Source organism: Branchiostoma floridae, chromosome 4 (genome assembly GCF_000003815.2).
Source record: "Branchiostoma floridae strain S238N-H82 chromosome 4, Bfl_VNyyK, whole genome shotgun sequence".
NCBI classification, from domain to species: Eukaryota; Metazoa; Chordata; class Leptocardii; order Amphioxiformes; family Branchiostomatidae; genus Branchiostoma; species Branchiostoma floridae.
Window position 1 is genome coordinate 25,483,508 of NC_049982.1, and position 24,485 is coordinate 25,507,992.

The window sequence follows — 24,485 nt, forward strand, 5'->3', positions numbered from 1 at the left end:
GCATGATAATAAGTAGACTGATCCTGACTTAATCTACAAGCAGATCCTTCAATAGCATAAGATAATGTCAAAAGCCCAGGCACTGGAGTTATGGTAGCGCCAGCCTTCGGTATCACTGATTAAGCCCAACACACTCCCTTATGATTATTTAAAGTCCTAGGCCGGCTTCACTCACTAATGTATATGTAGTCAGATTGAAATTAGAGGAATACCATTTGATATTTCTAATTCCAATGCAATTGCACCTGTAATGTTGTAAACCTGAGTAAACCACACACCCCCCACCCCCCCATTCTACCTAAGCTTAAGTTTCTTACATGTTCAATTCCTTTTACATCTCTTCTGTTGATTATGTATACATATGCATAGATGGCAGATCAGATAGCAGTTGACAGTGGTGTCTCCAGCACAACAACCTCCACACTGAAGGTGAACTTGGACGCACCTCGGTTTGACCAGAGTACGTTCTCGGGTCGTGCCAAACACTTCTTCACCATCACAGACCCTCGCAACCTGCTGGCAACCTCAGGTCAACTAGAGGAAGCCAAGTCATTGGTGTTGCAGTACAGGTTAGTTGTTGACTTGTGAATGGATACTCAATCAGTTTTTAATCTTTTCCTTACACTTGATTTGCAACTTTTTATCAGATCATGATATTGTAGGGTTTAAGGAAAAGGTTGGGCTGTCTTCCAGCCTGCATAGTGGTTTGGCCTCTCATAAGATTTCCTTAAGGAAATAAATGGGGCACTGGTAATCCCACCAGTGACCAATGAACAACTAATCATATTGTGGGGCAAGGGGGCGGGGATTGCAATACAGTTGCATATGCATGGTGGGGGGCAGCAATGAGCAACCCCGAAAGGAACCTGTCGTTCTTTCTGGACACTGCACGACTTCTTCCCTGTGTCTATACCGTTTGTCAGACCTTATAATCCAGAAATACAGGTAGCTGCACGAAAGAAAGGAACAACACAAATGACACCGTACATTGTACAACCACACAATGACTGAGACTTGGACCTCCGTTGGTTTCAGACTAGGAAAGCTGGCGTCCAACGTGACGGAGGATCAACTGTGGCAGGCCAAGAACCTGTACGACTCGGCCTTCCATCCCGACACTGGCGAGAAGATGTTCCTGATTGGCAGAATGTCGGCACAGGTGCCCATGAACATGACCATCACTGGGCTCATGATGACCTTTTACAAGTAGGCCACTTGTTTTTACCTCCGTGAAAGGGAGATATTGTTTTTGGTGTGTTTGTGTGTCTGTCTGCGTTTCTGCATTCATGCCCATGAATGCAGAGATGCAGAAACACATAACTCAAAAACATTGACTACTAGTAATTATAGTAACATAGGTTTAGTACCCTATTCTGTACTATATGTACATTAAACCACTTTATATTTCTTTGTTAGAAGTTAGATTCTTTACCTGTATTTAGACTACATTCAGTCATTTCATGTACTTTTCTTTCATTTCATGATTTTTGTTCACTTGCAATTAGCCCCATGGCATGGGCATGAATTTGCAAAAAAACTTTATGTTATAATGAACTATTGTGCAGAATCTGAAGAAGCATTATTATTATACAAACATGTTTGCATGATTAAAATGTCGCTCTTAATACTTTTGATTACTCAAAATCTTAATGTTACTCTATCAAATTTCAAGTGGAAACATTATCATGTCGAAATCCAACATGCATGGCAGCAAAAACAGTATTGGTTGTGCTATCATAATCCTGTAATGATTGTAATTTGTAAATTAGCTAAATCTAACTCCTTCAGAACATACTTTATATTAGACCAATTGTGATATTTCTGGTAACACTATAAGTATAAGGATTAAGAAATGTCCCTTTTTTTGTTGTTGTTGTTTCCAGAACCACACCTGCAGTCATTTTTTGGCAGTGGATTAACCAGTCCTTTAACGCCATTGTCAACTACACCAACAGAAGTGGAGACTCTCCAATCCCAGTGAGGTAGGGAAATTTTGCTGGATGTCACTAATTTAGGTTGTAGGGAAATCAAATATTATGTTTTGCTTGTTTGGTTGTTTATTTTGTTGTTTGTTGGTACGCTACTTTTTGTTGTAACACACTAATTTTGTACAATAGGTATACAAGCTGCATAAGTCCAGACTCTAAGTGTAATGCATTTTGTTTGTGTTGCATAACCATTGCCACGTTCGGGAGAAACACATCAGTTTTATGCAGTACTGTTTTGTATGCTAGCTCTAAGGCCCCGTTCATGATGCAAAAAATGAAACGGTTCTATCGGTTAGGCCTGGAAATCCGACAGCAAACGACAGGAAACGGTTCGTATTTTGCGTTCACGATGCAAACTTGCAAACCGTTTCAGTTCCTTGAAAAGGCATGGTAATGCGACCTCTGACCCCTGAGGTTGTTGTGATCTTGCCCAAACTTGTAGTTCTGTGTCAGGTCTTTGATAAAAATTGAACCAATGTCTTACTGAATTCGAAGCTGGGTTCTGTCATGACCTTAGAAATAGCTCTGAAAACATTGTGGTCTCAATATATGCCATCCTATGACATTTCCACTGGATCTCTTGACACATTCCCCTTACGATATCAGGACTGCAGGCTTCTCAGTCTACCAGGAGGCGGTCCGATAATAAAAACGAATTTTACGATTTAAAACGCGGCCGAAACACCAGAATCACAGATTAAAAATTGTACTTTTTCCCCGTGGCGCCACCAAATCTGAACGCACGTGCCTGGATGTAAAACGGATTGCGCCGCTTTTGCGTTCATGATGCAAATTCGCAATTCCGGATAAGGAAGAAACCGTTTCAATACTACCTCGCGAGGAGGTTCCGAACAAACCGTTTGCTATCGTTTCAGATCCGTTTTGGGACCCGCCCATGATGACAAAACTTATCCCGTTTCACTGGCCTAACCGATACTAGGCGATAGTAAACGAAAAAACCGTTTCATTTTTGTATCATGAACGGGCCTAACTAGAGTCAAAGGTTTGATCCACTCATGCCAAGATGTACTACTTCTCTTTTTAGATAACTTGGGTGTGATCTTCAATGTGCGAGTGGTGTGTATCTCTCCACAAACACAGGACCTCCGCTCTATGTCCTTGATGTGTCAACAATATGTACATAATGCTTCATGTCTGATTTTGATCAACAGGACATTGGGCATTTCGTACGTGTTGGCAACAACAGCTGCAACAGGGACGGCTCTAGGACTGAACTCAGTCGTCAAGGTAAATAACATACTTCTTCTATTGGACTGTATCTATTGGAATTGCTTTGACCAAATTCTAGAGTGGTCGTGGGCAAATTTAAAGTCATGGGAAGTTCCTGTATGTGTGACAAGGGCTCCACATGTGATGATTATCTGTTGGAATGTATTATAATGATTATATTAACCATCTTCCTGCCTGTGTTCCCAGAACATTGCTTCACCTCTCATCGGACGATATGTTCCGTTTGCTGCTGTAGCCGCTGCCAACTGTATCAACATCCCCTGTATGAGGTCCAGGTAAGGGCCCATATGTCGTAACATGCATGGTCCAGTGGTTAGGGACCCTACCTGTATCACTGGAGGTTAGGAGTCGAGTCCTGGCTGATGTCGCTCACCTGACACGGAAAGGGTCATAGACCTTAGAACGGGAAATTAAGCCGTGGTCCAATGCTAATAATGTGATCTTCAAAAATAGCTAGGAGAATTTCCCAGGTACAATGAACCTGTAAATACTGTACATAGTGTCTGTCTTTATCGAGCTAAACTTGTTTGAGATCACTTTCAGTTTTTTCTCAAGAAGCTTATGGGCTCTACTCTCACTGAGCGCTGTTTCAAATGCAATTATAGTCTAAATACCAACTGTCAGTCTGAATGCCAACAAGTCTCGGATGGCAAAATCAACTTTTGCGTCTTGAGACAAAGTTCTTAAAAGATAATTGAACATTTGGTGATGTTCTGCTGCACGCATTTGATTCTCATCCCCCAGGGAACTGACGAATGGAATTCCGATCAGCGATGAGAATGGAAACCGCGTGGGCGAGTCTCGTCGAGCAGCGTCATTGGCCATCACTCAAGTAGTGGTGTCTCGTATTGTCATGGCGATGCCAGGCATGGGTGAGTACAGTTTGATTTGATTATATTTTTATATAACAATTTGGGTGCCTACATTTCTAAACTCTATCCAACTTAACAGTCCTCATTTTGTTGTTGTATGCAGTTCGAATTTAGACCCATCTGTTAATCCAATCCTTTATCATTTTATGGTCTCAGAATAGCCAGAATACCAATTTTGTAAGTCAAATAACTACAGAGCTGTGGTTGATAAATCAGATGAGCTTTCCTGAAAAAGGACACTTTAGGGGTACGGACACTACAGGGGTACGGTCACTTAACAAGGGTACGGACACTACTGGGTGTATAGACACTCCTTGGGGTACGGACACTACTGGGGTACGGTCACTTAACAAGGGTACGGACACTACTGGGGTACAGACTCTACTGGGGGTACGGACACTACTGGGGTACGGACACTACTGGGGTACAGACACTACTGGGGGTACGGACACTACTGGGGGTCGGTATGGACACTACTGGGGTACAGACACTACTGGGTTACAGACACTACTGGGGGTACGGACACTACTGGGGGTACGGACACTACTGGGGGTATGGACATTGCAGGGATATGGACACTACAGATGAACGGACACTATGGAGTACTACTTCTGTACATATACATTTGTACTACAATTACCAAGCTAAACACAGTTGCTTAATGTATCAATGTCTCTGTCCCATCTTTACAGCTGTACCACCTATCATTATGAACTACATGGAGCAAAAGGGCATCCTTCTTAAGGTGAGTTTTGTTTCAACAGAAGATTCCATCTTAAGGTTTTCAAATCAAAGATGTATTTATACAGTCAAACCTGTATTAGCGGCCACCTTTGCTTACCGGCCACCTGGCTATAGTGGCCACTTTTTGCCAGTCCCTTGGATTATCTTATTTTCGGGCTGAGGGTCCATAAAATTGTGGAAGTAACATGCAGGGAATATGCTCAGCTGGCTTTTTTTGTTATATTATATTTATAATGTAAAACAACAAGAGCCAATAACCATGTCCATGACGTGAAGTTGTTTATGCTAAAAATAATAAACTCTAACTACAACTACTCTCAACTTGTCTGTAAATGTTTTTATTTCACTCCAGCGTTTCCCATGGTCTGCCGCTCCCCTCCAGATTGGCATAATTGGTGTCTGGTATGTACTGTATCCGTATAGCCGGTATATCTGTATAACCAGTATAGCTGTATAACCAGTATATTAGATTCTGTATAGCTGCTATTTTTATATCGCCAGTACCAGTTTATCCATATAGTCAGTATAGCTGTGTAGCTGGTATACATGTACCTGTGTGTAGTAAGTATAACCACCCTTTGGCATAACACAACCACCATGTGTAACTGAATGATAGGTCACACCTAACCTCCACACATCTAACTGCAGGAGCGTTGTTTTAAGCTATTTATTGAGGATGTACTAGGTGACAAGTTCCACTCTAAGATAGTCCTCACAGATGTGCAATACCTGAAATCTATTTCAGCTGCTACACTGTACAGAATGCAGATGCTAACGCGGCTAAAATATATTAGTCTGTATTGCCATTTGACAGATGACTTAGCTTTGTACTTCAGTTTAACATGTTTTTCATCTTGTTTCCAGCCTGGTGTTTGCGACTCCCTTGTGTTGTGCCATTTTCCCACAAAAAAGGTACGTAAAAAAATCCTCACCTTTCAACTTTTTGCTACATTTCTGCATGCCATATTAATAGTTCTTTACACCTTGCTCAAATGTTGTCCAAGTATCAGATTCTTGCAAGATATTTTGATCTTCACAAAGGTTTCACAAATATTTCCAACTGCAGCTCAATGTCAGTGACGCTGTTGGAATCAGAGGTACGCGATAAACTACCTGCTTCTACAACCCGAGTCTACTTCAACAAGGGGCTCTGAGGCTGGCGACCTTGTCGTCAAACAGATACAGGGACAGGGAACAAATGACAGCATTAACTTTGGATTTTTAGGTAGATGGTATGAAGTGATAACAATTTGGTCCAAGTTTGAACACAATAGAGCCAGTGTCAGTGATTGTCAACAACCTTCGTAGGAACCAAGCATATTTTTGCTTCAAAATCCACTCCAGCCCATTAGACAAGTAACCCGCAAACTGAAAAATCATGTGGCAATGGAGAGGACACCGCCATATGCCAGACGAAAATCTCCCTTTGACCTCACAAACTCAACAGGCAAGTTATGTTCCAGCTGTATGCTGCCGGGTTTACATTGTAAAATCGGTGCATTTGAATTGGTTGTGATAGTGGCACTTTTCACTCAGAGTGCATGTTATATTGTATCAACAAAGTGATTGAACTTATTGACAAGGAAGGTATTTCACTTAGCTGCTCCATGGTTCCCTTCTTTGAAATTGAAAAATGAAAAAATGCTTGAGAACTATAGAGTCATGATGATACATGTGCAATTTTAGTCTTCAGTACCACCAGAGTATACATCGAGCCCAATCGGTATTGAACAGTTGTCCCTCATATAGCTGGTGCATCAAATGTACCTCATACTAGTACTGTTTATACTGTGATGTAGTAATTAATTCTGTGTGTTGTATCCCCTTCAAGCCATAGTCTTTAGACAAACTTGTAAAGGAAACAGGTAATGTGAGGTAGATATTTTCAACCATGTGTGTGCAAGATTGAAAATTGGAAATTGTGATCAAGTGTTGTATTGACAATTACAAAATAAGACATGGAAGTTGTGTGGAACCTTAGAACATATATTAGATGTTGTATGGCACCTTAGAGCATACATTTGGTCCATGTAGCAATAATATTTGGAGCCACACCAACCATTTACCCTTCTTAGATTTTTTCCAATCAAAACTCTTGGGTATCCAGAGTACATAAAATACTACTGCTTCTTATTGTCTTCATTGAGCCTGCTTCATTCCGTCTTCATTCAAATGTTCGTCAAGTCTGTTGTCAAGCATTCAGTAATATATCCGATGACGCCAGATCAAATTGCTGATTCCCAAAAATTTCAAACTCTACCTCCAATTGCACCTGTTAACATAAAATGGGCAATTAGTCAATTCACCTCAAATCATATAGGGGGGCCAAACATCCATGGCAAACATATCATAACAATGAAATAAGTAGCTTTGTGTGACTAAAATATTTCACGTGGTTGAGAAGATTAGGATCATTAGTTTTTAGTACCAGTGGTTGGGAACTGAAATACTCTACATGCCTTTAAGTTTGCGGGGATTTAATTTTTCAGTAGGAAGAAAATGGAGTGTCTGCAGTGTTTTACAGTAGAAATAACAGCTGAGGGTAGGTGGACAAAACAAGCATTTTGCTTTGGATTTAAATTTGTGGTGAAGAGATTATCATAGAAACCATGAACATAAGATCACCAGATAATTTCAAATCATTACAGGACATTTTATTTGATCTGATGTTGTCATTATTGTGTGCTTGTGATGACAATTGTTAATTCACGTGTGATGTTCATGTGTCTGCAGATGAGAATTATAGGGTAGATTTATAGTCTAGTTTTTGAGTGATGGATATGTTAGTTTGTGGAGCAGTATTTCTCTATAGACCCCTCAAAGGGATATGTGCAAAAAAGGCTAGCCTTAAAACCTATTTATAGTTTCAATTACCTGAAAAAATGTATTACAGAGATTGAATAGGAATATCCATACCACTTCCATATTTATCATAGAAATTTTTAAAGTTAACTCGGCAATGGAAGTTACAAACAGATGTGTTGTGTGTGTCAAATTATGTATGTCTGTTGGGTGATATTCTATTGACAAAGTTCTGTGATAAGCAACACAAATAAAAACTAGAGTATAAACTACTATTAGATAATTTCATTACTGTGTCAATATTTCTAATTGAAGATCTCGAACCTTCAACTTACATATGTCAGGTTTTTGTGAATTTTTTGTATTCTTAATTGTGAATTTCTCTCTAATTCTGTTCATACATTTTCCTGCATATAATATGCAACTTTAGACACAGGTTAAGTCAACCTTCCCATCCTGCCAGTCTCCTGCTACACCATTTTTTGCCTCACATCCTGTCACTCTACAGTATTCAAATAACTGCAGACACACACCAAGACAAACAAACAGGCCGAAAACAATGCCCCTATTTTCACGGAGGTAATGAGTAATACGCCTTCCAACCGTTGCACTGCATGATATCACACAAAAGATGACATTTCCTCTTGCAAATTAGGAATACAAGCCAACTGAATAGAACACCTCGATTTTAATATATCATGATCATATTCTAATATTATTTGTAATAATATTTGATGGGACAATTCGGGTGTATCTTGCTCGACTCTAGTGTCAAGCCGAACTTCTGTGAATTCAGACTTAGAAACCAAAGAAAGCCAACAGCAAAGTGACAAAGAAAGGATCATAGATGAAACATCTCCCCTCAGAATGGGGTCATAAACAACACAACAGTTTCAAATATCAGAATTCCAACGTGTAACGTTAAATCCATCTGCTGTGATTCGATCGACATTGAAGTACATTCAAGTTCCATATGAAATAACTAAGAAACCAGAGAAACCCCAAGTAAGTTGACAAAGAACTAAAAGAACATTGCATGAAATATTTTCTCGCTTAGGTAGACGAAAGCAACACGACTGTTTGAAACATCAAAATTCCAGTGTCTACACCCATCTGCAATAATTCGGTGGATATTGAAGCACGTACAACTTTCATATGAAATGACTGTGAGAAACGAAAGAAAATAGGAAGTAATACTACAGATTACTAGTAGTAAATATTTTTCTCTAAGTAAGAAGTCAAAACGAACGCGACAGTTTTAAACATCAAAATTCCAGTGTCTCCACCCATCTGCAGTGATTCGGTCGGCAGGAAGCGCCTGTTGCTTATATAGAAACTGTAGCCCCGGGTCAGGTTATATTTGGACATGTTTGGGGTCAGGTTTAAAACGGGGACCGTTACACAAGCTTATGTCGACGTCATCACCATTCCTTAACGGGCGGAGACAGCTGGTTTTGTGTCGTCTGCGCCAAAAATAGCCCCGTGAGGAGGAGTGACAGAGATTTCTTGGTGCGTACATACTGCTGCAGTCAATGACGCTTCCTTCGTGGTGACGAAACGTCTTTGTAAAGTAAGGAGGTTAAGGTAAGTGTTGTGCTATGATTATAAGACGGAACGAGTGTTTTGTATCCATAAAAAATGTTGCCTATTTTTGTGTGCGGTTATGATTTCCTCAAAGAGTCGAAGGTCACCGGACCGTAAGCATGTAAGGTCGCATTCGTGTATGGATGATACCCCGTATACAGAGTCCATATAACATTTTCTGACAGAAATATCGTATGCAACGCACGTGACGTTAATTCTGATACAATATTGGCTCACCATCCCAAACATGAGCAGGCACGACCATAGAATATCGTGAAGAATCCATGGCCTTTTTTAACATCAAATCTTAAAATGCCCGTTGACACATTGCAACTCCGGTACCATTCTGGTCAAAGGTTACGCATTGTCTAGTTGTTGTTGACAGTTGACTGTTGATTGATACAAACAATTGCCTGTACGACTACACGCCATTATGAACACACGCAACAAGCGGCAATGGTTGGTGTTCAATGCATTGGCCAAACTGCGCATACCTTCTGAGTGGCTGGCGTTTTTACGCCTTTTTGCTGGCCGATTTCCGCTGTTACACGCAAACGCAATACGTATGGATAGTAATAACACAAGAGAAGTCTTTAGACAGCGCAAATCGGCATAAATAACCCGTAGAAAACCACCAGGAACCCAGGAGGTATGCACGGGAGCCTTGTAGTCGAAAACATTATTAGCGTTTATTTGAAAGAAAGAGGCGCGTTCACCTGTGCGTGGCTAGTGTTATGTGCCAGAGACAGGCGTGTTCAGCAATGTGTGGATATTGTTTAGCACCAGAGACAGAAGTATTTATTCGTGTGCGTGGATTGTTTTCAGCACCAAGGACAGGTGTGTTACCTGTACGTGGATGATGTTCATTCAGTACCAGGGACAGGTGTGTTTGTGTGGATTGTGTTCAGGCTGTGTATCAGTGACAGGCATGTTTACATAGTGTGTGGATGTTGTTCAGCACCAAGGGCAGGTATGTTACCTTGTGTATGGATGGTGTTCAGTACCAGAAAGAGATATGTTTACTTGTGCGTGGACGGTGTTCAGTAGCAATGGCAGGTATAGAATGTTTGCAATTGCAATTAATCTTAATGGACAACATTAAAGGACATTAGAAACAATCCCAATCTTTTCTCCCATTTTTCACAGAGACTCACAGTTCACGATGGGTGACCAGACCATGACCTCGCAGCCTCCGATGGTCTACAACGACTTCCACCACGCCGACAAGATGCTGCAAGGCCTGACCCGACTCCGCGAGCAGGGCCGCTACTACGACGTTGTCATTTGCGTCGGGCGGGAAGAGATCCCCTGCCACCGCGTGGTTCTCGCCGCTGCTAGCTCCTACTTCGACGGCTCGATCTCAAACGACTTGGGAGGTAGCTCTACGCTAAGAGTAGAGCTACCGTGGGACATACGAATAGACATTGTGAAAGTTCTGATTGACTTTGCGTACACGGGACAGATCACGATCACTGACAACAACGCAAGGAATTTGTTGTATGCTGCGAGCGCGTTCGGGTTCGATAGCGTCCGCGCGGCTTGTAGTGAGTACCTTCAGCAGCAGCTGACCACCTGTAACTGTATCAGTCTGCACGACCTGTCCGAGCAGTACACGTGTCCGGAGCTGGCGCAGCAGGCCAAGTCTTTCATCCTGCAGCACTTCGCTTCACTGTGTGGTGGAGACTCCAGTGAGTTTTTACAGGTGAGTCAAGCTGGTTTTCTCGTTTAGCCGTAGCGACGCAAGACTAGGCGGCCCGTTCAGGATACCAAAATTTAATCGGTTTAACTCGATTCCGAAGTCAAGTCGAATTACATTTTCCAGCGCAGAGACAAACCCGCTTCATAAAACTTCATATGACACGGGATCGTCTCTGAGTAGAAGAATGGTCGATCTGAATCGTCTACCATAGTTTTACAAGGGATGCTGAATGTTCACGATAGGGATAGGGATATAGGGTTAGCATTGCAAACGATGGTATGTCAGTGTTAGAAAATGTAGCCATGATAAGAACACGGGGGCGAATCAGAAGAAATAAATGATCCTAAAGAAATGACATTCGTTCTATTGTTTTCCACTCAGGTGTCCAAGGACCGACTTGTAGAATACATCTCCAGCGATGAAGTAAACGTTACCAAAGAAGAAATCGTGTACGAAGCTGTCATCATGTGGGTAAAACAGGAGCTGTCTGCGCGCGAGACCAGTTTACAGGACCTTCTCAGACACGTCCGGCTCCCCTTCCTCAACCCCCGCTACCTGGTCTCGAAGGTGGCCACCGAGCCCATCATCTCTCGCTCCGCCGAGTGTATGAAGCTCGTGCAAGAAGCGCGACAGTACCAAGTCTTCGACTACGACCGTTTCGATATGCCCAGCCAACGGTTTCGTCCGCGACCTTCCAGTAGAATACAGGAAGTCCTGGTGGTCGTTGGAAGTGATTATCACACTGCTTTAACCAATGTAGACTGTTACAATCCGATGGATGAGTCCTGGACTTCCTTAGCGTCCCTACCGGAGACTTTGCGCGGGGATTTTCCACTTACGGTGTTGGGAAACGATATCTACGTGGTGGGAGACCCTTCTGGTGGCACGGACACCTGGCGGTACAACTCCCAGTCCGACAAATGGGTACAGGTAAGGTAGAAAGTGTCATCAAACAGATAAGAAACACTATGGGGGCTCTGGCTGTGCCTTTAGTATATTTTGAGCGTTTTTTTATGATCTACATAGCAAAGAAGACAGAAAAAGTAGCAGAGAGCGTTTTAGGATTTAGCAGCATTGAAGTCCCTCAGCATCGTCGTTGAAATTAACTCCGTCAAACTATTAAACTAGAAGTGTTGGTTTCTCTGTGTCTATCTGAATTGCCAGGAATTGCCAGGAATAAAAAAGAATTTTCATTCCGACGGCATTCCGGCTCATTCGTGCTCTCGTGTGAAGGGGGCGTTACCAGTGGCCAAGCGCTCATATACTTAGTAGTGGAATAAAAGTCAATTCCCCCTACCCAACGTCTAAGGCGTATCAGTCTACAATTACCATCTTTTTTATATTAACATACATGTTGCTGGTCGGCACCGAGTGGTCAACAGATTGCCGACAGGTTAGGTTTGTCCAATCACGTTAAAGATAGAGTCCGCGTTAGCCATCAACATCAAGTTTTTGCATTGCCGCGCCAGCGGCAATGCCTTATGCCAGCTTTCTTCCATGGATCCATGGACGGACCTTTTAACCCAGCCCTTCCAAAGCCCCTTCCAAAGGCCCTTCTTTCCTTGCCGAGTTTCATTGCTTAGTCAGACAATGGTACATTCCAGGCGAGTATTAAAACTATCTTCTAGACGCATGTTACTGTATGTGGTCCAGCGTAATAAATCTACGCTTTAACCCTCAAACACCCGAGTGGGGTCCATTTGGACCCCAGGCGTACATTTTGAAGTGCCATTTCAACATTTTTGATCTGAAGAAAAAATCCTTCCGTGAATTTGTCAGTCAATATGTCTTATACCTTCTCCTAAGTTTTCGCAATGATTAGTACAATAATGTGGAAATTATAAAGAAAGTTTGTGTTCAGTTCCTCTGGGGTCCAAACGGACCCCAGCAAAAATGTGCAGTTTTTAAAACAAACTTTGGAGGCTAACTCCTTAACCACTTACAGTATGAATACCAAACTTTCAGACAATGATAAAAATGTAAATTTGAATCATCACAAAAATTTCTGGGTCATCAACATGTAATGTGACAACATTATGACGTCATTTGCCTAATCGGGGCGGCCATCTTGGATTTTGACCAATGACGTCATGAAATTAGCATAAATTATAAATTCTAAGTCATGAAAACTGCATTGAATTTCATAGAATTTAATTGTTGTCAGAAAACAGGTGTAGTTTACCAAGGAAACCTTGTTTAAATTGAAATTGTCAAATTTTGGCAAAAATATGCCTGTTAGAATATGGTTGCCATGGCAACCCCCAAAAATGATAAACTTACTTTATTGACCAAAAACTTTTGCAAACAATATTTTGTGATAAATTACCAAGTTTCGTAGCTTTAGCTCTAGCCGTTCATGAGTTATGCGACATAAATGTTGCTGAGGGCCTCAAAATTCCCCTATCTGGTCGGAATAGGTTTAGTGCAAAACTTGGTCCTTCTGAACTTTTGCATAAATTATGATAATGAGTTGGAATTAGCAACACCTTAACATCTCAAAATCTTCCTCTTACATTAACGAAGCAATGTATATATAATGCTCGCCGATAAGACATGGTACTGAGATTTTATGAACAAAACATTTTGGGGTCCGTTTGGACCCCACTCGGTCATTTTAGTCGCAAAAAAAGGTCGGGTGCTTGAGGGTTAACTCACCATGTTTATATAAAGATATATCACAAATTGCATCAGAAGGAACTTATTTTGTAATGAAAAATAATGCATATTCATTGTGGGTCAACAAGTTTTACAAAACCTGTTTAATGTGCCAATAATTCATGTGACATAAATGAAGTAAATGAAGATAATGAAGTAAATTTCCAATATCCCCTTTTGCTGCATTTCCTACTGAAGAAGCTAGGTGTCGCTCTCAGCAGTTCAGTCATAAAATACGCGGCAATGCACAGCTTTTCTTAAAAGATTTCTTGTTTTTGTTCCAATGTCAACGAAAGATCTGCATCTGCAATTTGCTTTTTGATCACTAGGAGTCGCTGTGAGACCGTGGGGGAACCGAGGCCGCATCTTGAAAATGAGACATTTTGTTGTTGTTATAACCTTAACTGTTTACACAGTTGGTGAATTATAAGCGCGGTATCCATTCTATTTAACTCTATTTTGCTCCTCAAATCGCTTCGTCAGAATTCGGAGCAATAAATGGATCGAATACCAGAGTTGCGCTAGTTGGGGAGGAGGGAGGGCAACTTCCAACCATGTTAGATAGCCGTGTTGACCGTTTCACACTTTTCTTGCTTACGCTGGGCCACTGTAAGGTGTATGGAGTGATTCCTGCATTCATTCATTGTCTACACAATGCAAATGTTCATGTCCTTGGTGCTGAAAACCTTCCATACAAAGGTAAACAAACTTGTCCCCGCCGCTGAACACCGTACACCATTTTGCGAACATACTTGTCCTTGGTGCTGAACACCCGCACAATTACAAGTAAGCACACTCGAGTCCCTACACAGTGATTTTCCTCGACGATATACAGCACAACATGTATCAATCCCTGGGTGCTCAAATCAGGAAAAAGTCATGATTTTTTTTCAGTTTGCCTTTAGTTTTTGTGAGATGTTCTCCATAATTACAGGTTCATCAAAAGACCATAGCTGTGGCAGCCTATTTCCTGGCTCTTGGTACTCTGAATCTCTCCTCTCAAAATCGGCTTAGGCCACAATAAGTGAACTTTATGGATGACATCGTCTGCACTTTAGTTAATGAGCAAAAAAAAAGTTTGAAAAAAACAATAAGATGCCTACATTTTCAAATTCAGGCCATAAACCTTGTAGCAAGAATTGAACTGATAAAACATTGTGTCGCAGTCTTTTGTGTAAACAAGCAGCAACAAGGTTGGCAACCTTCCTCTGTATGCTCAATACTAATAGAATCAGTGTCAACGACAAAAGAAAATGGATATTGTCTGAAACGTCTGACCGTTTCCAAAATCCTATCCAGTTGCTTGTCCTTTTGAGTAATTTTATATTTGGCACATCTTATTACCCGGGTGTCTAACAGTTAACCTTCATTTGCGTTTTCTGTATGATTGTCCATGTCAGGTGGCCTTCATGCCCAGAAGCCATGGTCCGTGCCGCAGCAGTGTTCTACACGGACAGATCTATGCAGTGGGAGGGAACGACGGAGGCCCGCTGGCAGACGTGGATAGGTACGATCCGCTCACCAACTTCTGGGAGGAGATCCAGCCCATGCCAAAAGCACTGAACGACTTTGTGATAGCTGCGTGTGGAGGTATCATGTTACTGCATTGATTTTTCTTATAATGCCAGTAATTTTTTTTAGTTCTATTTTTTCATACATATTTTTTCTCCTCTTTTTTCTACCTTTCTTATCACTCATTCCATTCCATTCACCCAATAACTCATTCATTCTCCCAGTTGCTCATCCATCCATTTACAAACCAACCAACCCATCATTCATCCATTCTTAAATGTATTCCCAACCAAACATCCATTATTCCATACACCATTCAACCCACCCATCCATTTACCCATGCACTAATTCATTCACCCATCTACTCTTTTATCCATCCTCCCACTCATCCATTCATTCACCCACCACTAAACCCACCCAGTCAACAACCCATTCACTCATCCATCCTTTTACCCAACCATTCATCCATCCACTAACCTGCTTACCCATCCATTCATCCCTTTACGAAGTCCTCTCTACTGAATCTGTTCAGTGAAATAACCCCATTATTGTTGTCTTGCCCAGGGAAGTTGTTTGTGTTTGGTTGTTCCTCTAACTGGAGCGAGGCGGAGACTCCTGAGCTGCAGCAGTACGACCCTGACCTTGAGGAGTGGAAGGTCCTGCGCTGTCCCTCCATGCCTCACTGGGACGATGTGCCCCAGGCTGTCACCATGAACGGCAGGATCTACTTTGTACAAACAACCAGCAATAAGGTCAGTATCCTTCCTCTGTATGACATAGAATTGTGGTACATGAACATATAAACCATTCAGGTACAAATGAAATATCTGCTCTATGTGGAGAGGTGGTTCTGTTGACAAGGTTCTTGATGAAAAATTGAAATGGGAAAATTATCTAAGGGACCTGGTCAAAAGGTGTCCACACTAGCCAGGTAGTTCTTTTGTAGAGGTGGTCTCTTGAACAGTACTGTAAAATTTGTTACAGTATTGTACCAACTGTACTACTAGTACTCCCAAACGGCAACAAATGTGCATATACATGTAGCAGGAAATTGAACACAGGAAATAAAATAACCTTTGATAACCTATTCTTGGATCTTTGACCTAACTTCCTGTTGGTATCCCCAATGTCTAGCATGTGAAATTACACACAAACACACCAAAAACCATGTGTAATCTTTGTTGCCAGGGCTATGACTTGCTGAAATGGATAACGTTGTATTAATAAGCAATACATTAATGTGTTTCAGGTGGATGTGTATGCACCTCCGATGAACAAATTTAGCCAACTGGCGCCGATGAACAACCTCCACCACGAGGGGAGTATCGTGGTGTGGCAGGACCGTCTCCACGCCATCGGCGGCACGGACGGCTCCGACAACTTCACCGAAGAAGTGGAAGCCTACGACGTAAACACGGACACATGGAACATTGTTGCCAATCTATCGGATCCAAAACGCATCCCGTGGTGTACCAGCATCTTCCTTCGGCTGAGTGGAAACTGAGATTGTGCTTTCTTCAGGGTTCAGGGTTTCCAAACAAAATTCCCCTTGCACGTCCAAGACAGATACTTCGGAGCCCAACCAAATACTCTAAATCTTGCACTATTTTTCCAGCATTTTTCCATCACAAAATTATGACCTTGCGCTACAGTCTCCTTCAGACTGCAAATGTTTGACGTCTTAAAACCTTCTTCCTTTCCCACCATGAAATTGAATCTCCCCAAAGTTTATTTCTTTCTGACCCCAAAAGAGTGTAGCATGTTTAGAACAGAAAACATTAAAAAAAGTAATCTGCACTTGCAGTTCCAAGAAAAGCCACCATGAGGCCTGAAATGGACCAGCATGCATAACAAATCTTATGACAATTCATTAATAGGTTCTCGACTTATGTCCGCCAAAGTAGGTTCTTGCTAAACACACACGCACAAGTGCATGCACACATACACACACACACACACACATTGGTCATCAACAACATGTATATTAAAGAAAACTTTTGAACTGGACATGTTGAACTTTTGTGCACTTCCGTGATATGAAACATAGTTGAAACATGTACATGTACATGGAGACAGCACTGTATATCTAACTTTTAAGTATATATATATATTATGCAATCAAAGTACCATACATGAATCATGATGATTAAATATAAAGTCAATGAATCTTTGAGAAAGGGGACATCTTCATAGCAAAATGAGTTTTTAATTTTTTATATTTTAGAAGCATTTATTTCTTGATTGAAATTGTAACAGTACAAAGCAGACGATGTACATGTACTATCATATTTTGAAGCACAGCTGACTTCTCGTTACTACATGTAATACTTGTGTAAAATCACCAGGAAATTATTACATAATCATATCATGTCACAATTCAAATACATGTCTGTTAATTGCTGATATCATTTCAATATGTACCTCTATATGAACAAACCAATAAAGACAGTGGAAAACAACCTTTGATCAATGATATCTTCACTATTAATCTATCACTTAATATTTATCCATTATGCATCATAGAAAACCTTATCCATCTATTTTTAAATAAAAGGTGTTATAAAAGAATGAGTATTATTAAATGATAATCTGATATTCAAATAGATACACCAACAAGTTAGAAATTCATACAAAACCATTCCAGTAGATGACACTACTTTGATTTCCTCTATATCCTATTATACACAAGAAAGTCCATGATATTGTGCCAGACATTGCTATCATGGTACAGATATGTCATGGAGGACTGAAGCGAAGGTTGGAGGACGTCCTTATGGTACTCAAACAACCAGAGCACCACCCCCCACACGGCCGCAGCGAACCACGGGAAGACGTCGTGTTTGGGGGTGGGGACGATCCCCCGCTGGACTGCGAGTCTGGACAGGCCCAACAGGATCCTGGATAACAGGTACAGGTTGATCTGTGGGGGAAAAAAGTTGTGCTTGTTTGTTTGCTTGTATTGAATTCCTTGTAAACTACCCCATGGCATAACATATTAGGTTTGTATTGAAGAGTGCTTATCTGGAAAGACTCATTTCATCCACTCACACCAAGAAGGACCCCTACTCTTTTTCAAGTGTGGCGGGTTGTTATATGTGCTCAACATGTGTGGCTGTCCTGAAATGCAGGTCCTTCCTGAGGGATATCCTAATAGCCCCCTCACATTAGGCGCGATTCGAACGGACGACGAGTCTGCGAGCTCTAATTTACGAGGAGGCATGACCCTGATGTCAACGAAGAAATGGCATAGTTCCCCCTTCCCGTCAGGGTCATCCCTCCTCGTAATTTACAGCTCGCACATTAGTCGTCCGATCGATTTTCGCCTAATGTGAGGGGGGTATAAGCAAGGGACTCACAGTTTACACCAGGTCGAGTGAGAAATTACATGTCAAGTGCCTTTCCCAATGGCATACTAGTAACATTAGGACCTGTCGGGTTCTGAATCGAGAAACCCAATCACAAGGCCACCGTGCCATCTAATTCTGAAGTGAATTTCAAAGTGATCTCGAACTAGGTTAGATCTACATTCCTACTGATCAGACAAATGCTACGCAAGGTATTTACAGGTTTAATATACCAGGGAAATTTGTCTAGCTCTTTTCGTTCAATGACTGAACCACGGCTTAACGTCCCATCCTAAGTACTTCACGTCTTGTACAGTAGCTTGCATGTTGGGTGAGTGACAACAGCTGGCATTCAAACTCCCAACCTATTGATCCAGAGGCATGGTCACTGACCACTGGACGAGTCAGGCTGACCACAATATTACAAGAGACTCATGATACCCACCTGTTCATTGATACGGTTGTTCTTCCCAAAGACGTAGTACCCTCCAATGAAGGCAGCTACGAAGGAGTGATACTGCTGAGATTTCTGTTCTGCCTTCTGTAGAAGTGTTGTCATGGTTTTATACAGGACCACAAACATGGCCAGGTTACGGGCGTGGAGGTGCGTGGCCTCTGCAATGATTTTAAACTTCTCCAATAAGCTGTAAAAAACAACAAAACAGTCACTGATTGAAGAATTATTCTATTGACTTACTAATACGTGACTGAATCTGATGAACTACGAAAACAAAAGAAAATTACTCTCAAAGTCTACAATATGCAGAACAGGACTCGAAATGCTTTTTCTGCATACCTGCACTGGTGCAGGTAACATTGAAAATTACCTGCACCAGACAAGTTTTACCTGCACCCCTCTGAAATTAGGAAGTGTGGATCATACTAAAAATTTTCGGGAACCAATGCTATTTTTTTTTCTTTGATACTTTATAGGTGGTAACAGCCAATGCAGCTAATAACAATGCATAAACTAATTCTTATAGAACATTTATGTGTAAATCCATCCAGTAGATGAACCAGTGCAGGTTAGGTGCAGGTAGACATCAGAAATACCTGCATAGCTCCAATTTTACCTGCACTAACCTGCATATGCAGGTGGTATTTCGAGCCCTGCAGAAGAATGCAAGAAGTTAAAAGTCCTTTATAGTATGTTTATAATAGAGTTGTTTTGTTAAGTCATCTTCATCCACTAAAATCTCAGAGTTTCAGACCACTGAGTAGTCAAAAATTGACAGATTAAGATTTGTCAATGAATTTTGCAAGAAACACTTTTTTTCATTCTGAATCAGTATTTTGTTGCCCTTTACATGATATAGTTTTGCACTTTGTATTCCAGTTTCTAAATCAAGGGTTCCACAATTTGATCTGTTCAATAATTTCACAATAATTGCCAGCTAGTGGAAAGGGGGCCTCATGTCATATTTAGCCTCCATACTACCAGTACCAGGGCTCGAAATTCATTTTTGGGATTAGCTTAGAATACTGGGTGCACCAAAAATGTTTTGGGTGCACCACTTAAATTTAAGTACAATGTCAAAAAAAAACTAATAACAAAACTTAGTTACAAGCTATAAAATTCTTAAACAAGTAACATGACAGACATTTTTGTTATCTTTCTAACACATATATGTCAAGAATATGATATATACTAGTATACTTGATATCTTTCCATACATAAGCCTAAGAAAATATTTGGGTGCACCCTGTGCACCCACTGAAAAAAATTGGGTGCACAGTTCCAATTTTGGGTGCACCTGGGTGCACATGCACCCAGTATTTCGAGCCCTGAGTACTTACTAGCATTTAGTGCTCTACAGAAAATAAAAAAGTAATTTGAATTGTACTGAATGTCTGGACATGCATGCATGCAGACATAAGATACAATTGATATTATCTAATCTGTTCACATAATAATTCTGTGTGCAGGTGACATGTGCTGTGCACAGCTGAAATCTTATAAATCAAAGTCCTGGTCACAGGAGGAACAGAATATTCCGTATCCTGAGTACCATCCTATTTCTACCGGGGATCCTTACACTTGCTACCTTATCATTTTACCCAGGCTAAATAATTTTTGTGATTGTGACAATAAAAAAGAAGCAAGCAAATCTAAGAACCAAGAAATTAAATTGAGTTGTAGAATGAAATTTTAACTCATCTTACCTTCCTTCTTTGAAGAGAAATGTCATAACCAGCGCATGTGGAGCACGGATTTTAACTCCGTATCTGGAACATACACAAAAATGTAAGTCTCCATTGGAGACTCTCCATATCTGTAAAGCTGGTATTACACACGACTGAAGTTCTGTATATCCGGTATAACCACCCTTTTACTTAGCAAAACACACCAGCTTTCGTATCTGTACAGTATAGGCAGTAAAGTACAACCTCTGTTCAAATACAACAGCTCCTGAGTCCTTACTTTACTTTATTCAAGTTGTAACAAAACAATACACTGTGGGCACTAGGCAGCAAGGCTGGTATTGTGGCCACAGACATATAAATATACAATACGAAATGAACATGTATATATACAATTAATAAAATAGGAAGATTATTACAATAAAAGCAGGTGTATCTGTTTTTCTATAATGGCCAATATATCTGCAGCCCCTCTGCATAACACACCAGCTTCTGTATCTGCATCAGTCGACAGAGCCTACAAATGTATCAAACTGGCCAAGGAGTGTCCATTTGCTATTCTCCAAGCAGAGGTTGAGTAGCGGTGATATAGCTAGTAGTTGGGATTTTTACCGGCTCGCTCCTCTGACTCAACCTCTGCTTGGAGAATATCCATTTGCCACCATTGAATGGACACTCCTTGGTCAGCTACAGTCTCCTTCATCAGCTTGATAAGTTTATAATTGTAGTATTAATTGTACTAACGTTACATAGTTGTTGTTTTTTATTTGATTTGATTTATTCTGCTTTATAATCATGAGAAAAACAGCCAGGGCTACCCAACTAGCCGGAGGCTAGTAGTAGTATTATCAAGGAGGTTCCTTTTTTCAACCTCCTTGGTATTATCAAGGGCTACATATTAAGTGCATTTGTATCTTGTACCAAAGTAGGTCTGCTTGGAGATTATATCTGTATCTGTATAGCTGGTATAAATTATCCTTACGTCTGCTTGAAAATAGTTTGACCCCTAAATGGACTTTGGCCTGAGACATGGCGTGGTGTCAGGTCAACTGGTCATATTTTCCTGAGTCTACACTCTATATCTAACGTTATGGTCTTCTTACAGAATAATATAGAGCAGAATGTGGAAAGGAGCGCGTAGAAACATGGAGCGAGTTGAGAAAAGTTTGTGACAAGTCTTGTGACTATGAGCTCGGACTTAGCCAAAGGTCGAAGTCACCTCATAATTTCATCGTCTACAACAAAATGGCACGAAGTGTTACTCACACGATGCCATTTCTGAACCCTTTGATGATAGAGAGAAGTTCTGTCCAGCGGCCAGAAGCCAGGAGAGTGTTTACAACTTGAACTGCAGGCAAAATCAGCTGATAGCCCGGCGCCGCCATGATGGACAGATTTGTTTACTACTGTCTCTAACCGGAGTTTGGGGATAGCCCCCTGATCTTCAAGCAGATGTTGGGAAAGGTTAGAATCATTTGTAGCTGCCCTTTTCAGTGTTAAACTGCACTTTCTCAGCATTCTCGTAATCTAAGAGGTCCAAACCATGTGTCAATGGGCATAGGAAGGGGTAGTTTTATTCAGAAAACTGTTTTTGAAAGGACTAGCTTGAATGATCTCCAAGCAGATGTTGGGGTGGTTAATCGTAGTGATTTCGTAGCTGGCCTTTTTTATGTCAAACCAAGGGCATTATACAGTCTTATAAAGCAATTAGATTTTCTAACCTCCTTGGTTAAACCGCGTACCTTTTTGAAAGAGACAGCTGGGAAAACCAAGGAGGTTGGGAAAACGTATCAATTTAACATCCCAAACATCTGCTTGGAGATTAACAAGTGAAGGAAGAACTTTATTTGACAGTTTTGCCAAAACATGTTCAAAGTCGATAAATACAAGGTTCACACAAGCTATCACTCACGGAACACAATCTCAGTCTCGCATATCGTTGTAGTAGAAATGAACGAGATTATATGGTCATATATACAAACGTTATGGAAAGTTTGTCTAGTTGCATTAGAAATGTGAGTTTATCAAAAAGGGAAATGTGTTTGTACAAGCCTATATATATATATGAAAGATAACGTTATGTCCGTATGTGTGTGTGTATGTGTGTGTGTGTGTGTGTGTGTGTGTGTGTGACTGTGTGTGTGCGCGTGTGGGGAACGCTTCGAAACTGTGGGCTGATATCAATTTAATAATAAGAGAAGTTTATTTGCAAGTTCGTGCCCGAGGGCTAATTGCAAGTACATGGTATACACATAGTGACAAATTATGGACAGTCATAAACAATATTCTAATCTAATACTAGTGTTGGCTATTTCTAAACAGGTTGGGTTTGACTTCTTTTTTTGGAAGCAGAGGGAGACGAAAAGCCCCACATTTTCTAAAATTTGTGGTTTCTGCGATTTCAAGAGAAAAGTAGCTTTCTGTTCGTCTGTCAATGTGGGGAAGTTGGGATAATACTTTGTGACTTCTCTAAACAGAGTAGTTCTTTCGGTTTCGTTGAATGAACATTTGGAAATGAAATGTGTTTCGTCTCCCACTGCTTTAGATGTACAGTATTTACAAATTCTTTCACACACTGGTAATCTCTTATATCTCACTCTTTCCACTTCAAGAGGATGAGCGCTAATTCTGACTTTGCGGAGCGCAGTTCGAAATCAATTTAATAAATATTTAAGATTTTTACCATGGTCAATATTGACCGAAGGAGGTAGCCTCTACCATGGTCAGGCTCCGCGGATCGGAAGCTAACATACTGGAAATTGGACAAATCGAGTGACACCAGGGGAGACGGCCGACCAGAGGAGTTTATTGAATATTTCCGCGGAGCCTGGTAGAGGCGTTACTTCTCTTTTCACACCGTTCTGTCGGTATACAGCACGTCTGTTTGAAATTCAAAAATGACGTTTGTGTTGGAGTCACCTATAGCTGGGATTAACACGTCTGGCGTCGCCTCTTTGTTTTGTTGATTTTTCCCTTTGTTTTTAATTTCTCTTGTTGTTTTCCATATTGCCCACACGCGAGGGTTTTGTTTATCTTGCTCTTGTTGTCCTCTTCATTATGTTTCGCACGTGTGAAATGTCGGGAGCTCTAGCTAGTACATCACCTTCATTGTCCAATGCAAATGACTTGACGGTCTTCTTCAAACTACAAAGCAGAGCGCTCAGTGCTGACAATGGAGTGAAGTTGAGCGGCATTTCAACACTAGGTGTGAACGCACCTGAATTGATGAATTGACGGCCCCGAGACGGCTGAAGAGCGTGTGAACTACTCGTGACTGTGAACCACTAAGTATATTACTTAGATTTATCTCGAGATAAAGGGATCAAGACATCTTCAGATCTTGCCGACACTCAGGTGCCGATGTGCTCAGAGTTCCTTTGAGTTCAGACATTAAAAGACTCCAGAAAACTCCTGAGAAAGCCAAGACATTGCGCAATTGATGTTAACGTTAGTTCCACAATACATATATGATTATAATGTCATTGTGAAAACTTTAACCAAGGGAATGAGACAGAACCTAAGACCCTATAAACGTTATAACGTTATCGCTCAGATGGTTATCGCTAGTACTGGGTAACAGATATAACGTTTAGGACCCGGTTCATTTTCAGAGTTTTATGCCTGCAACACACAGTACTGTTTCTGAGCATTGCATAGTTTTCATAATTCGCTTCCTCTCACATTCATGAAAATACAATACCAGGGCTCGAAATACTTTTTTCTGCATACCTGCACTGGTGGTAACATTGAAAATTACCTGCACCAGACAAATTTTACCTGCACCATTCTGAATTTAGGAATTATGGATCATACTAAAATTGTTCAAGAACCATTGCACAGCTCCAATTTTACTTGCACTATAAACCTGCATATGCAGGTGGTATTTCTGTAA

The 24,485-nt window shown here is 41.0% G+C and overlaps 3 protein-coding genes across 4 annotated transcripts; 2 read left to right on the plus strand and 1 right to left on the minus strand.

Annotated features, from left to right (window-relative positions):
* The first annotated feature begins 366 nt into the window (after nucleotides 1-366).
* LOC118414246 (sideroflexin-1-like) lies at nucleotides 367-7,930 on the plus strand. Its single transcript, XM_035818155.1, has 10 exons — nucleotides 367-569; nucleotides 1,036-1,206; nucleotides 1,884-1,982; nucleotides 3,161-3,236; nucleotides 3,426-3,514; nucleotides 3,984-4,111; nucleotides 4,804-4,856; nucleotides 5,208-5,257; nucleotides 5,720-5,767; nucleotides 5,922-7,930. Exons 1-10 carry the CDS (start codon nucleotides 370-372, stop codon nucleotides 6,007-6,009), a joined length of 1,002 nt encoding a protein of 333 aa, XP_035674048.1. The 5' UTR covers nucleotides 367-369; the 3' UTR covers nucleotides 6,010-7,930.
* A 1,147-nt stretch (nucleotides 7,931-9,077) lies between these two features.
* Nucleotides 9,078-17,566, plus strand: LOC118413273 (kelch-like protein 21). 2 transcript variants are annotated; one of them, XM_035816528.1, is made up of 6 exons: nucleotides 9,078-9,241; nucleotides 10,388-10,943; nucleotides 11,322-11,870; nucleotides 14,996-15,185; nucleotides 15,672-15,859; nucleotides 16,357-17,566. In XM_035816528.1, exons 2-6 carry the CDS (start codon nucleotides 10,404-10,406, stop codon nucleotides 16,609-16,611), a joined length of 1,722 nt encoding a protein of 573 aa, XP_035672421.1. In that variant the 5' UTR covers nucleotides 9,078-9,241; nucleotides 10,388-10,403; the 3' UTR covers nucleotides 16,612-17,566. The 2 variants fall into 2 exon arrangements, with proteins under 2 accessions (XP_035672421.1, XP_035672422.1); XM_035816529.1 differs by having other exon boundaries at nucleotides 9,078-9,238; nucleotides 10,386-10,943.
* Nucleotides 17,122-22,037, minus strand: LOC118413274 (peroxisomal membrane protein 4-like). Its single transcript, XM_035816530.1, has 4 exons — nucleotides 21,860-22,037; nucleotides 20,615-20,677; nucleotides 18,897-19,095; nucleotides 17,122-18,027 (listed from the first exon to the last, which is right to left on the minus strand). The coding sequence occupies exons 1-4, from the start codon at nucleotides 21,976-21,978 to the stop codon at nucleotides 17,776-17,778; spliced, it is 633 nt and encodes a 210-aa protein (XP_035672423.1). The 5' UTR covers nucleotides 21,979-22,037; the 3' UTR covers nucleotides 17,122-17,775.
* Nucleotides 22,038-24,485: the final 2,448 nt, after the last annotated feature.